Source organism: Podarcis tiliguerta (genome assembly GCF_965153285.1).
Source record: "Podarcis tiliguerta genome assembly, chromosome: 1".
Taxonomy (NCBI): Eukaryota; Metazoa; Chordata; class Lepidosauria; order Squamata; family Lacertidae; genus Podarcis; species Podarcis tiliguerta.
The window spans coordinates 88955716-88973160 of NC_139534.1; the positions used below are offsets into that span (position 1 = coordinate 88955716).

A 17445-nucleotide genomic window follows, 5' to 3' on the forward strand; every position below is an offset into this window, starting at 1 on the left:
ACAGAGAAAGAACATAGTCACCATGGCTAGTAGCAAGCAATAGCCTTATCCTCAATTAATTTGCCCAATCCTCTTTTAAAGCCATCCAAGTTAATGGTCAACACATGTGGTGGCAAATTCCATAGGTTAACTGTTTGTTGTATGAAGTACTTTTTGTCTGTCCTGAATCTTCCAACACTCAGCTTATTATGAGAGAGGGAGAAAAGCTAGCACCAGCACAAGTTTCAGTATTTCTCCATCCTGCAGAGGTAAAGAGAATTCACAATGCACAAGCATGCACAATGAGAGAGCAGGCTTTTTCAGTGGTTTTCAGTTATATGCACAAGCAAGGGGCTGCCTGTAACTGATCTTCAAACATTATTGTAGATTGTATTGGTCATTTTTGCTAGGCTTTTTTTAATTAAAAAAATACAGTTTAAAAAAGAAATTGGTCAATTAAGAGTGTGCATCACACTTTCCCTAAGTTTTTGATTGTTTTGGCAGTGCCATAGCTCAGTGCCAGAATACTTGCTGTGTATGTCGAAGGTCCTTGGTTCAACTCCCAGTATTTCCAGTTAGTAGGATAGGATTAGGTACCAAGTGATATGAGCTGCTGCCTGTCCTAGTGGACAATATTAGAACAGGGGTCACCAACCTTCTTGGGCCCATGAGCCCACTTGCAAATGAGAGAAAGTGTTGTGGGCACTATACCCCCCGCATTCAGGTAAGTACTGCAGTCTGTTCTATTAGTTACAATAGAATGCTTTTCTCAGCAGCGTTTGGGGCAGGGGGTGAGGACTGTGCATGGGCTACAGAAAGCCTTTGTGGGCTCATTGGGGCCCCAGGCTAGATGGACCAATTGTCTGACTCCATATATGGCCAGGTTCATATGACTACCGATCTTTGGCAACATCCCATTCATATGGGTTTCATGAACTGCTGCAATCAGGCATTTTGCCAAAGGATCAATAAACCTCTTGTAGTCTGAAATAAATCCAGCAAGTCAGGAGCTGTGTTGCTTCAGCTTTTTAACTAATTGTGTTACTTTATTCCGTTTAACTTTATTGCTTACTTATGTTAATCTCTAAGATCTTGACAAAAGCTAGTCATTTGTCTTGCATCTGGTCTTGTGATTATATTACTGTGCGAATTCCTCTACTGTTTCTTTCATGGAGGGTTTGCCCTGTTCCACTAATACGTAACTGTGGCTTGACTTCCCTGCCCTACTGGCAAAGCTGAGGAGCTATCCAGCAGGTTAGGGAGCAGGTCTGCAGCAAGGTTCTTGATGCAGCAGTGGAGCTGTCCAGCCAGAGAGCCAAAAAGAGCTGAGCGGAGTTGCAAGAGGCAGTGAGCAGCTGAGTCATTTATAGCCATCCCCAGAACCCTAATCTGAAGCATGTGCTGGTTCTTGCTTTCTCCTCCTGGCTAGGGCTCATGTTGTGAGGGTTTGTGCTGCCCGATATGCAGTGCAGCAGCTTCTTGGGCTCATCTCTCTGCTATTGTGGCTGATTGAGGACGGTCTGCAGCTGGGGTCTGTGACCTTCAAGATGTGTCTTCTCCGTTTTTCCTTCTCTTCCAATGTGTGCTAAACTTGCTCCACCTATTTTTGCAGTAACTGTCTCTAATTGGTTTGAATAGGCCAGAGGCTTTATATAAATTTTGGTTGCTACCTTCCTGCTAAGGACCAGTTATTCTTCCTTTGTTTGCATATAGATATTGCCTAGACTGGGAGATATAACCATTAAATTAAAAAGTGCAAAACAAACACTTTTCTCATTTTCCTTGAAAACGTTTATTCCTTAAACTCTAATGGTTCCTTAATGTCTCTAATTGTACAAAAATTTCACATTCACTTTGGGTTATTGGATGAGCACAGGTTGCAGGTGGATTCTGGGAACCGAGTAACCAGTAAGTTTCCTTTTTTCCAAACAGGTGCAGTGCCATACCTATACCGGATACTGCTGGTGCGTCACTCCAGACGGCAAACCCATCAGTGGTTCTTCTGTACAGAACAAAACTCCTGTATGTTCAGGTACTGAGGGCTGAGAAAAAATGATTGCTGCTTTTGATGCTCAGATAGGAAGAGAAAGGGACAAGCATTTTGGCTTTTAATTCAAAGGTCTTGGACCCATTCATACAATGCAAAATTAGTCCTACACTCAGGGAATTGAGATAATAGCTGCTAATAGCTGCTCCATCTTGTGGCCAGGTCAATCTTCAGTGCTGCTTGAAAGCTGTCATTCATTCACAGCTCATCTTCATTATATGTTGCAAATGGTTTTGACCATCAGGTGAAATGAGTAGAAGAGAGTAACACAGTTTGAATTTGCTCCGCATTTTTTGGTCATGATAATTGGCATTCATTGTTTCCAGCATGTGCTCTAGCTTGGGCACCTGTAAACATATGATTCTCCATTCAATGACACATTGCTTTATAACTCTTTGGGTATCAAACCAAATATATTTTTAAATAGCGTCTTGATGCTGTCCGAGTGGCTTCTTTTCCATGAAAAATAAATTTTATGTTAGAATAGATACTTGTCAAAAGAGTTGGTTAGAACAGGATTTTTTTAGGGATGAGATACACTGAATGGGTTTAGGCCAAACCAGACTTCAGAAAACGTTTGTAATATATTACAAACCGGACCATCTATCTCCAGCAAGCATCTTGCCTTTCTTTTTCTCTTTCTCTCTCTCCCCCACCCCATTCTGTCTATCCTAAATGGTGGGCACAATAGGATTCCATGGGGGGGGGCAGGTGCCTGACAAACCAATATCTGTTGCTGGCAAAAAACCTTGGAGACTAAAATACAGCTACTAGGCAGTGTTTTTTAGGAATCTTGACAGAAGGCCATCTGTGGTCTCCTGCGCCAGTCCAGGCACTGCCCCCATCAACCAGTTCTTGTATCTGTCCATGAAGTATCTACCACCTGCCTATCAACACATTTCATTCTGGCCATACAGTCTGTAACGTCATCAGACCAGATTGCAATGCTCATATTTCAGGGGAACCCCTTCCTCTGTACTGTCTTGCAGATAGTAAACTTGTATCCTTCAAACTGGATTCCACAAAATGACTGAGCCAGTACAAAAGTGGCTAGAGAAGCAGCAAGATCTGAACACATGTGTTGGGACAGTTGCTTTTAATTTTAATTTTTTTATTTTTAGAGCATGGCATCTAAGGCAAATGGGCCAAATTTGTGCCAATGGATTTGGCTGAATTTGTTGAGATTGTATATTTGTGACTGCTTTGCCCATGCCATCTCTTAAATAACAGAATTATGTGTTTCCTTCTCTTTAAGGTTCAGTAACTGACAGGCCTTTAGGACAGGGTAATTCTGGCAGAAAAGGTGAGTGGAGTTCTATGCTCACAGAAGTGGGTTTTGTTTTGTTTTCCGATGTAGGGCTTTCCAGTCATTTTCCTTAAGTCATGTTGGAACTTCTCATAATATCAAAAGCATTACTATAATGCAAATGGTGCCATGGTATCAAGTTCTGAGTCTTAAGTTCTGCTTTCATTTGGAGAAGACGGCATCTGATAAGAGTACATAAAAGCAGAAGCTGCAGGATAGTCCTCATGAATTGTGTTAATCTTGAGTCACCCTCCTGAGTTATCCTAAGATTGAAAGAACAGAAGACTGGCATGGTCAGCACAGATCTATAGCAATGCTGAGCATGCCTTTTAAATTATGGGCCAGCTGTTCCCAAGTGTAGGATTTTCAGAGGTGCTGCACATTGGCCTAACGTAAATTCTCACTGTGATGTGTGAGATCATTGCCTTGTAAGCGTTTTATTTATTTATTTATTTATTTATTTATTTGAAATTCAGCAGGGGAATAATCAGGCCAAAACTAAAGCACTGTTGAATTATACAACTTCATTCTGCCTTGCACTTTCTATGAGAAAGTTCTACACCACCTGGCAGAACCGTTCTGAATACTTTTTACAAGCAAGATTACTAGTACAGTCCACCAGCTTCTCACCTTGGTATAAAGTACTTAAATGTTGTAGGAATACACAATATTGAGGAATAACTTGAGTTAACTCATATTTTAGGTGACACCAGCTAGCCTTCCAGAAGGGCGGGGGGAGCCGGAAGATTAATTTTGCATTCTGTTTTCTGCATTTTTTGTGTTGAGGGAAAATCTCCCATACCACCATACTGCTTTCGCCTCTTCACTTCAGATGTAAAAACTCTATTGTTGCATTCAATTTGCATACAGTCAAGCGTGCCTAAAAGAGGCAGAAGAGCTAGAGATGGAACACAAGTGTCGGCTTTTGCAATACGAGCTGTCAAAATAAGGACTATAAAACTGGAAATCTGAAATAGATTAGTAGGGATATTCATCCTTCCTCGAACTCCAGCCCAACAAGCAGAGCCCTGTGAGGCTGATAGGAGTTGTAGTCAAGCATCTGGAGGGCACAGAGTTGTGGTAGGCTGATACAGATGCTGTAATGTTTCTGATTTAGCTGCAATATTCATTTAACAAATTCCGTCGGTGAAAGCCTGGGCAAGGATTTCCACTTGTGAAATAGGGCTTTCCTCTCACCTCCCAGTGCACCTCTAGAAACTGGCTTGGATTCCTTTACTTCTGTTCTAGAATGACTTATTATAGTGTTGAGGTTCTTTTATCTAGAGTTTTAGAAAACGTGATCCTGCCTTTCCAGAATTTGAGTGAGGAAAACAATGGATACTTTTGGAATATGGCTGCCCAGTTGTAAACCTTTAAGATAGGTCTGCAGGCATTCCGTACATGGATGGTTCCCTGCGTTCCACATCTGTGAGATGCATCTTCTGATGCTTGTCCTCACTAGTTAACATGAGGGAGTGGGTATGCCCAAGACAATCAAGCCAGGACTGCTGGAAGTAGTGGGAGTTTGGGTCCTTTGCTAGACATGCCATTAAATACCACGTGAAACCAAAATATTATAATCGTCTTTTGGTTCAGGGAGAGGCTCTTGAGGAAGGGAGTGATGCACTTAAGGAGGAAAGTGCAATACTGGGCTTAATATTCCTCTGTGATCTGCTAATTCTTTCGTGCGTCCTTCAGCAAGAAATCCATTTTTCACTAGAGAAAAATTCATTTCAGTTTTCCACCCTGCCTTTTCCCAAGCTCTTTATTGAACTGATAAAACATTTGCCTCCTTCTGTAGTGGCATTGGGGTGTTGATCTCACTGAGATCTGGGCAATGTCTTTAAAAAAAACTTTTTTTTTTAGATTTTAGATTTTTGATGTTTAAAATGTTAAAGTTTAAGTTTTAAATTTTGTATATTGTATTGTTATAAAGTGTTCTTCTACACTGTTGGTGAAAAGTAGAATATAAATTTTAAATAAGAAATCTGTCCATTCTAAGCTAAATGGTCTGCTGTTTTTCAATTTGCCTTGTCAAATATGTTTGTTCAACCCTGTGATTCAGCTTCCGTCACCTTGAAAGTGAGAACAAAAACTGAGGTTTATAGAACCTCTTGTTCATGCATCTGCAGTCTTGGATTAACCACTTATGACCTTTAATCCTTCTCATATGTGGTTGATGCAAAGCAGATCAGATCAGCTCTTTTCTGCCATGTGTTGAACGGTGAATTGACTGAAGCTTGACAATATTTTTATGTGTCTCCATCCTTCTGGCACTGCCCTTGCATTGAACTTTCCCATTTGTTTGTCTTGCTATTAGTCCTGAAAGTAAATTGCCAGGTGTTTGTTTTTTTTAAACACACATCCCCAGTAGTCATCAAAATACCCTTTTTCCTTGACAAATCATTATTGAGAGAGCACATTTCTCCCTTAACCTCAAAGGCATATATACAGACCAAAGCTTGCATGTTCCCATACCATCCAAAAAGTGTGCAGAAGTTTTATGCAGCTTGGGGATAGTAGAGAGAGTGGGAGAGAACTTCTCCCACCCCTTAATAAGCCTACCTTCTGTAAATTCTTGCTAACATTTGCAGGTATTAAGCATCCAAAGGACAATCAAATCATAGGTGTGCTACAATTTCCATAGTGATTCTATGGATTAGAAATTGCATAAATGACTTCCCCCTTGGCTTGAGTGAAGGCTTTGAAGATGGTTGAACTGCCTTGAACTCTGTGATCTGGCTTTGAATATGGTAGTCACTTGTTCTTTCATTTTTGGTCTATAAAACAATTCAGCCTCCATACCCCAATTTTGAAAGTGCAGCATGATTTTGTTTTCTGCTTTATATTTTACCTGATCTTTATTTTCTTACATTTTTATCCCACATTGATTCTGTCAGTGAAACCCCAAGATGCATGTGGATCCTGCAAAGACAGCTGTGCAGGCACTAACCAGACCCTCACCTACTTAGCTTCAGGAAGAGGGTGGCCACCTGTGCCCTTGGTTCTTCCTGGGCCAGATTCAAATAACAAGCCCTGCTAGTGGAAACTTGCATGACATCCTCTAGTGCAGTGTTTCCCAACCTTGGGCCTCCAGCTGTTTTCGAACTACAATTCCCATCATCCCTGACCACTGGTCTTGCTAGCTGAGGATTATGGGAGTAGTAGTCCAAAAACAGCTGGAGGCCCAAGGTTGGGAAATGCTGCTCTAGTGCAGTGGGGCTTTCCACTTCTCTCCTCTCCCTGCAATCCAGCCCCCCCCCCCCAATTTGGGGAAGGGTTAGAAGAACCCCCAGAACATCACATGGGAGGAGAAGAAGGGAGATTATTCCAGGAATGCTTGTACTGTATTCCTTAGCACTACATTGAATTCCTTCCTCTAATATGTTACTTCACTTCATACTTTTTGATTCTGTTTTATTCTGGTCACATTTCCTGCCTGATCATAGATAATCCAGGATACCTTCTTCTCTGAGCTTTACCTGAATCCACCACCTGACTTGTCAAATTGTGTTTTTTTTACAATCAGTTTTTGGTTTTCACTGTTAACTGTCAAAAGTCTTATATCTTTAAGATGCAGCCAGTATCTCTCCCACACACACACACCTTGGAGAGTCAGCAGAGGGTGTTCCACCTTGTTTAGGCTAACAGCACCATTGTACAGTCTATAACCAGGTTAGCTCACATTCCTTTAAATGTGAATTTCCTGAATATCTAGGTTGAGAGTTAGCACAATATAGTCAGAATATTTTTTTTTAAGTGCGGAAGGCAAACAGGTGCATGCCTCAGGCACTAAATTATCCACTGTTGACTCGGTGGGAATCTAGCAGTCCACCTTTGTGATGGTTAGCAAATTCCAGAAGTTCCAGAGCCAATGGGTAATTCTTTTGACTGCATATGGAGAGTCTTTTCACAAAATGAATTGTTTATTAAACTGAAATGTGATGTGATAATTCCTTCCTCAGCAGGGCTTTAATTCCAATGTAAGATCACCGGTCCCCCCCACCCCGGTTAAGTGAATAGGCCAGCAATTTAAAAGTGGATGCAGCTGGGGAACTCAAGAGTTTGTACACTAAGCATAAGAGAATTCATGCCACAATAAATATTGATATTTAAGATGCCCTGAGACTCTTGATCAGTCACTAGTATGTGTGAGTTCACAAAGACCAGAATCATTCTGAATATCTATTTTCAGAGGAGAAAGCCTGGGACAAGAATAACAATCTCTTGCACTGATTCTGATATGTATACAGCTGGAGTTTTAGAAGAAAAGGATGTGCAGGGCTTAGAGATGACAAGAAAAAAGAACTCCATTGAAAATTATGGGACTGTATGTTCTATTCTTGAAAAGGCTCAACATTGTATGTCTCTTGGAATTTTGTATCAAGCTTTTTGACTATTTGCTTAAATTGTTGAATGTAGGTAAGAATGGTTACATTCATTCAAGAAAAATAAGAATGTGTGTGTTCAGAAGTCTCCTTAAAGCCACGCTGATGGCCACTGAGAATGAGTTGTCTTTCCTTTTCTGCCTTAGATGGCTGCAGAGTGGCACAACAAAGGGAAGTAGAAGCTTGCTAGGATTCAGGATATAGTTTTTAAAACATTTGTTTGCCCAAAAATAAGAATTTTAAGTTTTGGCATTGGACATTCGTTCATTAGCCAACTAGAGGGAGAGACTTTTATGTTCCCCATCTTTGGTCCAGACAGTGATGACTACATAGGAAAAAATCATAAGATATTATATATTAGGGAAGTTGATACTATTGTTGGGGGGGGGGGTTAAAGGCAGTAAACCTAGTCTGTTTTTGTGATCCTGTCCAGAAAGGTATGTGGCATTTATTAGCTGACAGTTGCACTAAAGCAAGAAAGTGGGTTTATTAAACTTAATTCCATCTAAAATTTGGACTGGTGCTAGCATGTTGCTTCTTTTTTACCCTTCTTGCTGAAATTGTTATGAACTGGACCATGAGATGATTCCAGGTGATTCCTTCCATCCCGCTGAGGCCCTCTACTTCTTCACTGTGACAATTTTTTTAATAGTGTTTTTTGAGTGTGGAATTGTTCAGCTGATTGAGCCAAAGGTATACCTGTTGAACTTGGGTTGTTGCTTCTAGTTGAAATTGTTCACTCTTCACTTAGGAAGAAAAGCAGTGCCGAAAGAGAACATAACACAGTGATTTGTATGTGTGCCGTTCTCAGTCTGTTATTCACCCATCCCTTTATTTTCACCCTTCCCATTCTCCCCCCCCCCTTCTCTCTCCCCCTCTCCCCCTACTCTCTCTCTGCCCCTCACATGCAATACAGACATAGCTGACGAGGTGTCCATTCTCTTCTCTGAGGAAATGAAAAGGCATATTGTAAGCCCGAAAACTCAGTCTGGTTGTCAGCCAGAAATTAGTTCTCTAAAGAAGACGACGGTGGGAGGGAGGGGAAGAGAGGGATGAGAAGAGAAAAGTACACTTTGCAATAGTTTTGCCTAGGTTCACTGCACATGGCTGGATATGTGAAGGGGGTATTAAGGGTCCTAAGCATGCAGGTTTCAGAAGGAAGGCAGATTGTGTGTCTGGGAGGAATTAGGCAAAAAATTTGGACTATTTATTTAATCCTCTCAAGCAGTCTTTTTCTTCTTCTCCCCCTTCTGTTTTTCTTTTTGTGTCGAACAGACTGCTTTACAGGGGGGCACGTGTGGTAATTAACACATGCAGCTGTAGGGCTTCCACCATATGGTTGAATTTCAAATGGCCATTGATCTGGGAACTCACTGCATTACCCACCCCCACTCTGCAACCCGAAGCCTTGAAGATGTGAGGGAGGTTTTATAGAGAGACTTTCCTCAGGAGAGAGAGAGAGAGATTGCTAGGCTGAGCAGAAAGTAGCTTAAAGGCAGAGAGTGTTCTCTCAGGTGCCTTTAACTGCATTGAACTACTGAAAACGTGCATTAAATATAACAACTTAGGAGGCATATGTTAAAAAGACACATTAATTATAGGCTTTGCTTACATGAAATCAATGGCTCCTTTTCCTCCCTTCATCTCTTCCCACTATTTTCAAAGAGGAACCCTGAACTGGGATTTGACCCTGGGACTCCCTGGTCACAGTTCCTTTCCAGACTGGTCATTGTGCTTATCAAAAGGAAAGTCCTCTATCTGCTTCAATAGGCAACAATATATTAATGTGTCCCAGTAAAGGAGTGTGAGAGAGTTACTTGTTTGTGAACACACCTGCCTGGTTATCCAGGAATGGTAGTGCAAAATGGCTATTGCATTGGGTTGTGTCAAAAATTGTACAGAAAGCTTTGGTGAGCGATTTCACCATTAGACAGAACAGGGATAAGAGTATCTATTTCACGGTGCATTCCCAGCTAAATGGCGACACTTTCATGCTACTTATTGATGCTTATAAAATTGTGTGTATTAGAAGTTGATTGAGACAAATGATTTAAGACACATGCGACATGTAATTGTCCAGACAGGTGTTCTGTATATCTGCATTAGATCACTAGCACTAACAAACATCTCTCCCTCTCTGTGTAGACAGAATTGTGTTGGTTATCATACTTCAAGATGTACAGGGCTAAGGATGGAAGAAAGCATGCCTAAATTGATTTACCGTGATGGCATTTACTGAACTGAAAACTCGCCCATTCTTTCAAGGTGAGGCTGCCAATGCCAAGCCTCTCCTTTCCATCCTCCATCAGCTACAAACAGGAAAAAAGGGAAGATCAGTTCCCAGAACTGATCCTATTCTGCCATTTCTGAAAAAGACCTTCAGGAGGAGGTGGTGTTCTCATTGATCCTGTTCTCCGCAAATGAAGCTACATCTAGGCCAGGAAATGTTTCTCGACACTGTGTTTGGAGATGTGTTGGCTAAACCAGTCCCATGCCAGACCAGTAACACCAAGGGACCACCACTGGAGGACAGGAGAGTGCAGTGAGCTAGAGTGACAGTGTAGCCGATTGACCGAAGCCTTGGAGTTGGCATAAACTGATATTACACATGCCTTGCAAATTTCCTTTAATGGTGGACGGTATCTCTGGATGACACATTCAGTGTGTCTTTCATACTTTTAATTAGATGCATAATTTTTCTTGTCCTAGATGAAATTCGAAACCTAACTTCCCTTGGTATCCATGCCAAAGGGTGGGAGAGAAGAAAAAGCTTCCAGACATGCTTATTAAACTACCTGTTTGCACCCCAAGCCATTCTTTAAATGCTATCTAAAGCCATACAAAGGGATGCGGGTGGCGCTGTGGTCTAAGCCACAGAGCCTAGGGCTTGCTGATCAGAAGGTCGGCGGTTCAAATCCCCGTGATGGGGTGAGCTCCCGTTGTTCGGTCCCAGCTTCTGCCCACCTAGCAGTTTGAAAGCACATCAAGTGCAAGTAGATAAATAAGTACTGCTCCGGCGGGAAGGTGAACGGCGTTTCTGTGCGCTGCTCTGGTTCACCAGAAGTGGCTTAGTCATGCTGGCCACATGACCCGGAAGCTGCGGACAAATGCCGGCTCCCTTGGCCTAGAGCAAGATGAGCACTGTAACCCCAGAGTCGTCCACAACTGGACCTAATGGTCAGGGGTACCTTTACCTTTAAAGCCATACAGATTAATGGCAGGTTTGCAATTGGACAAATTAATATCAGGGTTGCAAGTGGGATGTGGTTTTGTACCCTTGGTGGTGTAGAGTGGGTGGTGTGCTCTGTATCAAGATTTCAAGAGTCACGGTTTTCAGAGCAGTGCCAGAGTGATGCAGCTTGTAAGAAAAACCCAGCAGCAGCAGCGGGCCCTTTTGACATATCCTTTTTAAAGGGCTGCTTCCAGGAAGAGGGGATGCTTTGTCCGTGGTCAGAATAAACGCATTGTACACCCAGACAATTAACTCTTCAAGTGACTTGCCAACCTCTTTAAAGCCACTATACTCTCCTTCGGTCTATCCCCAGCTCTATTCAAACACTTAAGCACACCATCTTTGTTTTGTTTATTATTCAAAAAAAGAAAAAAAAAGTCCTTCACAGGAATAGCTGGAGCGGATCAACATTGTCCTCTCAGTGGCATTTATCTCCAGCCAGCAGTGAATGTGTCAATCAGGAATCAAAAAGCCAAACAGAAGAGGCTTTGAATCATGTCATCAGGGGTCGAAGTGACTTCCAGCTGTCTGTGCAACACCAAAGAGCTGTGCTGTCTTTTGCAGAAGTATCCTGGCTTGGCGATATTAGATCACAAAGTCTTTGAGGAATATTCCCCAACCTCCTTCATACTGATGCACCTGCAAGGGAGATATTTGGGGTGGAGGAAAGGGAGGGAGACTAATGTATTCCAGAAAGTCTCATTTCTGCTTGGTTGAAGATTCCTTCAGCATACTGTTGCAATTAGCATTGGCAGTGTTTTGTAAAAAGCAGGCACCGTTTATTTCAGAAGTGTGCAATTATCTCTCAGGTTGGAGTTCATGATGGCCTTGAATGTTGAAGCATTTGGATTCTAACCAAACATTTTTGTGTTTATAGACTTCTTTCCTAGACTGATATCTCTACAGTGAATTATAAAGCAGACCCCCCCTTTATGAAAGCCCTTTAAAACTAGAATCAATACTGCCTTGTCTTAAGTAACATATCATTTCCACACCCCTGTAAGCAGGACGGTTTATGACATAAGAATACAAAAGGAAATGACAAAATACATAATATAACAACAGCCCTCTCTCACAAATACATTTAAATGGCCCATAGAAAGCCTTCATTTCCCATCAAGCCTTTTTTATCCTAGGTCCCATCTGCACTTTACATTCAGAGCACTATTATACCATGATTATATCTGTGACTTTTCAATATAAGCCAAATAATTTGATATCATGTTAGCTAAGCTAAGATTAGGTTTATTAATTATATATGTCCCTTCCAAATCAAAAGCTCTAAAGCAATTTACAACTAAGTAAAAAATAATAATGCAATATTCATAATACAAGGGTAGGAGGGTTTTCTGTGACTAAAATGGAATGTATCTGGTTTTGCAGCTGTTAGTCTTCCGGAATATCACTTGTTCCAGACATAAAAAATAAAAATGGAACTGTCAGATGTATCTCGCTGAAGAATGTGTGTTTTAATTTAGTGAAAACTGTCTTTGGTGTTACCAGGTAACAAGGGTGAAAAATTTATCATTATTATATATTTATTTATACCCCGTCTATTTACAAGTTCATTACAAAACTTTTCATCTTAAGCATCGTTTGAGGAAACCAGATGCCCTGGTTTCTCTTTATTCCGCATCAAATAATTACTCAGTACTGATTTGGTTATTGGCAGGAAAAAACCCTGAAATCTTTTATTTCTAATAGAAGTTACGGAAGCAGGTAGCACTGTTTGGTGAGCATGCAGAAACTGATGGGATTACAGTTCTGGGCTTTGGATCAGCAGCTGTTAATCCACCTATGGGAAACATCAGCCCAATACTAGATAAAGTTAGTTGCACCTAAATCCTGCTGAAATGAATGAGAATCTTTGGAGAACACTTTCTGATTAGAAAAAGTTAGTCATCTTGTCGCTAATTAAAATGAGGAACACTGCTTAACAACTTGGAAAGCATTAAGATCGGCTTCTGTAAAACAACAGCTTTAGCTTAATTGATTTTAACTGCAACTAACTTTCCTCTGTATCAGCATTATTCGGCTCTAAGCTTGTTTTCTCAGTTAACTGGTTAGTGCTTTATTTTTCTTACCAAGTTGTAATCAGTTGTGTGTTTTTTTAATGTGATTAAACTTTTAAGAGTTGAATCACACACCCTGGTTACAACACACAGGCAAATAAAATACTGCCCTTGCATCTCCCTTCCCACCTTGACATTAACCTCATTGGGTCATATGTTTCTTCCTTCATCTGCTTCCTGTTCTTTTTATGTGGAATTCTGTATGTTGGCTGGAGCAAGGATGATATTTCCCCTGTTTTTGGAAACTCTGCTTTTAGGATTACTGCACCTGGAAATTCAGCAGTGGTAGCTTACCAGTTGATCAAAACTGGGCAGGATTTTTGTTTTAAATGTTGCATAGCACTTCATCATATTATACTATGGTTTTGTAACTGAGATTTTCTTTCTGTATATCTTGTGTCAGGACATGAGGACACAGAACATGTGACAAGGTATTTAAAGCCACAATATGCTGTAAATGTCCCCAAATTCTCATGATGTCACTTGTTTTTATATGCTTACAAGACCCAGCTAAGCAGACAAACTAATGCTTTTTATGGTTTTATTTTTGCACATTGTAACTTTTTATTTATTCTTATAGCACATACGTAATACAAATACCAGTAGAGGATATAAACAATGGCTACTTTTATTGATGACATGTATGTCTGTTTCAGAGAGCTCAAACTCTAGATCCAAAGTCTTCTGACCTCAAACACTCCCCCCCCCCTTGGAATGAGATAATGGGGTTGTAGGTTTAGGCATTCATGGGCTGAATCAGTCAGAGCATGACTCTGTCCCCATTTGCTTCATTCTGTGGCCAGTTTTCAAAAGATTATTTTTCTTCATGGTTTTAATTTGTTTTGGATTTTACTAGGTTCAAGCATTTATGAGAACTGCTTCATTGTTATCTTTGCACTTGGAGAATTTCAGAACAAGGGAGGCCAATAAGAACACATTTCTTCTAGACCCTCTTCTGTTTTAGCTATGTTGGTATTGGTGATTTGCCAAAGTAAGCATTAGAAATAATATGGCATACTAGTGAATGCAGCAAATTGTGATGCCAGATTCCATTTTGATAAGATTCAGAAAACAAGATATTTCAACAACCATGAAAAGTATAAAGATGAAATATATTTGGAAGGCCAACCATCTTAGCAAACAGAATCTTAGGCCTAGTTTTCATATCTATTACTTAACATGGTGGCCTTGTGCTGACAGGCTTCTATGAATTAACCTTTTGGCACAGTGAGGTGCGACTTCACCTGCTCATATACTAGCCCATCGTGACATCTCATGCTCCCAAGCCTTCAAGTTGTGATTTGTGCCACGTGTTAGTGTGATCACCACATCCAAGAAGCAGGGAACCACCATATAAAGAATAGGTAAATAGGACCACAATGAATAAACTAAGCCCATCTGATCCAAACGACAGCCATTCTTGTCACGCAGCCTTCCACAATACACCGAAAAGGAGAATGTTCTTTGGTTTTAGTCAATGCAATGAATGTGAGGGATGACAAAAAATGACCATTCTGAAAATGATTTTAATAATTCTCTGCTATGTTATTCTTTAAGCAAACTCCTTAAAGTACGTTGCCTTTTGTATTCTCATTCTTGTGATTTTCTCTCTGATGGACTTGGCCGGGCCATGTAAAAATCCCAATCATTCAACAATACTGGAGAGTAGATAGTATTTACCTCAATAATGGTAGTTTCTTTTCGATTCTTTTTAACTCTCAATTCAGATGATGGTTCGAAACCAACACCCACCATGGAGACCCAGCCTGTTTTTGACGGAGAAGGTAAGAACTTCAGAGACGTTTATTCTCACGTAATATGTGTCAACCTAGTATTTTGTTATCCCATAAGAAAAATGCCTACCGCAACATCACACAATATATTTGATTTGGGTGTTAATTTTTTTGCATAACTCTCCCTGGATATTGGGTTGCTTGGAACAAATGCCAGTGTCAACTGGGTTCACTGCCATATCTGTGACTATCCATTTCTGTAATCACGATGTGACTGTAGAATTAGTTTACAGCCAAGTTTGCACCTCTCAATCACAACAGCAACATAGAATCATAGAATCATAGAATCATAGAATCATAGAGTTGGAAGAGACCACAAGGGCCATCGAGTCCAACCCCCTGCCAAGCAGGAAACACCATCAGAGCACTCCTGACATATGGTTGTCAAGCCTCTGCTTAAAGACCTCCAAAGAAGGAGACTCCACCACACTCCTTGGCAGCAAATTCCACTGTCGAACAGCTCTTACTGTCAGGAAGTTCTTCCTAATGTTTAGGTGGAATCTTCTTTCTTGTAGTTTGTATCCATTGCTCCGTGTCCGCTTCTCTGGAGCAGCAGAAAACAACCTTTCTCCCTCCTCTATGTGACATCCTTTTATATATTTGAACATGGCTATCATATCACCCCTTAACCTCCTCTTCTCCAGGCTAAACATGCCCAGCTCCCTTAGCCGATCCTCATAAGGCATTGTTTCCAGGCCTTTGACCATTTTGGTTGCCCTCCTCTGTACACGTTCTAGTTTGTCAGTGTCCTTCTTGAACTGTGGTGCCCAGAACTGAACACAGTACTCCAGGTGAGGTCTGACCAGAGCAGAATACAGTGGCACTATAACTTCCCTTGATCTAGATGCTATACTCCTATTGATGCAGCCCAGAATTGCATTGGCTTTTTTAGCTGCCGCGTCACACTGTTGGCTCATGTTAAGTTTGTGGTCAACCAAGACTCCTAGATCCTTTTCACATGTACTGCTCTCAAGCCAGGTGTCACCCATCTTGTATTTGTGCCTCTCATTTTTTTTGCCCAAGTGCAATACTTTACATTTCTCCCTGTTAAAATTCATCTTGTTTGTTTTGGCCCAGTTCTCTAATCTGTCAAGGTCGTTTTGAAGTGTGATCCTGTCTTCTGGGGTGTTAGCCACCCCTCCCAGTTTGGTGTCATCTGCAAATTTGATCAGGATGCCCTTGCAACAAAAGATAAGAGGAAATATTTGGAAGGTCTGCTACTTCCTGCATGTGATGCCATGTTTAAGAAAAATAGGCCACTTGAAATATAGGCAGTGGACAACTTGGAAACAAGGCTACTGGTAAATACAAAATAGGAACACATTATCAGATCTTTCACTTCATTACTTGAGATATCTCTATATTTCATACCTCTCCTGCTATGCCCTGCATAGGACCTTAAGGTCCATGAATAATCATAGTTTAGAGGTCCTGGGCCCCAAGGAAGTTAGATTATCCTCCACCAGGGCCACAGCCTTCTCAGTGATGGCTCGTACCTATGGGACCGCCTCTCCTGGTATTCCCCATGGAGAGCCTCAAGGTCCATAAATAACAACACCCTAGTGGTCCCAGGCCCTAAGGAAGTTAGATTGGCTTCAACCAGAGCCAGGGCCTTTTCAACTCTGGCTCCGGCCTGGTGGAACGCTCTGCCTCATGAGACCAGGGCCCTGCAGGATCTGATTTCTTTCCGCAGGGCCTGTAAGACAGAGTTCTTCCGCCTGGCCTTTGGCTTGGAGCCAATTTGATTCCCTCCCTCTCTTTCTTTTTTCTTTTCCTTCTCCTCCTGCGATGAGGCTACATTTTAATATTTTAATGTTCCATTATTTTAATGTTGTTCTTTACTTTTGTTTTTAAGTTGTAATCATTCATCTTGTTTTTATTATTGCTTGTAAGCCACTCTGAGCCCGGCCTTGGCTGGGGAGGATGGGGTGTAAATAAAACAACAACAACAACAACAACAACAACAACAACAACAACAACAACAATAATACCTGGTGGAATGCTCTGTCCCATGAGACCAGGGCCCTGCAGGATTTAACTTCCTTTTACAGGGCCTGTAAGACAGAACTATTCTGCCTAGCTTTCAATTTGAACCTGGCCTGATCTTTTGTTTCCCTTCCTTCCCTCCCCTCCCCTTTTTGTGAAGATTGCCCGCTCTGGGATCCCACAGCTGGTTCTCCCCTGGTCTCCTCGCTGGCCCAAGTGGGACTAATTTAGCCAGCTAGCCCTGGTGATCATCTAATGTTTATTGGATGGATTTCCCCCCTAAACTGATTTTTTATTCTTGATTTTATTGTTGTTTACGCTTTATACCATATTTTATGCTGTTTTTTGTTTTGTTTTTTGTAGCATCAATTAAGTGTTTTAAATTTGTTGTTAGCCGCCCTGAGCCTGGTTTCCTGAACCAGGAAGGGCGGGGTATAAATAACAATTTATTATTATATTATATGTGGAATTACATCTTTTTATGGGACTAAGGGACAATCTTATACCCACTTACCTGGGAATAAGTCCCATTGAACTCAGTGAGATAGGCGTTTGAGTAGACATACATAGTACTGTGCTGGAAAGTGACTTTTCAAATTGATTTGCAATTGCTCCCCATATTGATGAAAAAGAGTTGTAGGT

The 17445-nt window shown here is 41.2% G+C and overlaps 1 protein-coding gene across 2 annotated transcripts in view; it reads left to right on the plus strand.

The window, feature by feature from the left end:
* SMOC1 (SPARC related modular calcium binding 1) overlaps positions 1–17445 on the plus strand; it is a 62118-nt gene that overhangs the window by 21015 nt on the left and 23658 nt on the right. Inside the window, exons 4-6 of one of the 2 annotated variants that reach the window (XM_083398866.1) lie at positions 1912–2011; positions 3282–3329; positions 14719–14808. In XM_083398866.1, coding sequence (XP_083254992.1) covers positions 1912–2011; positions 3282–3329; positions 14719–14808 — 238 coding nt within the window. The remainder of the gene's footprint in view (positions 1–1911; positions 2012–3281; positions 3330–14718; positions 14809–17445) is intronic. The other variant, XM_083398867.1, reaches the window with a different exon arrangement.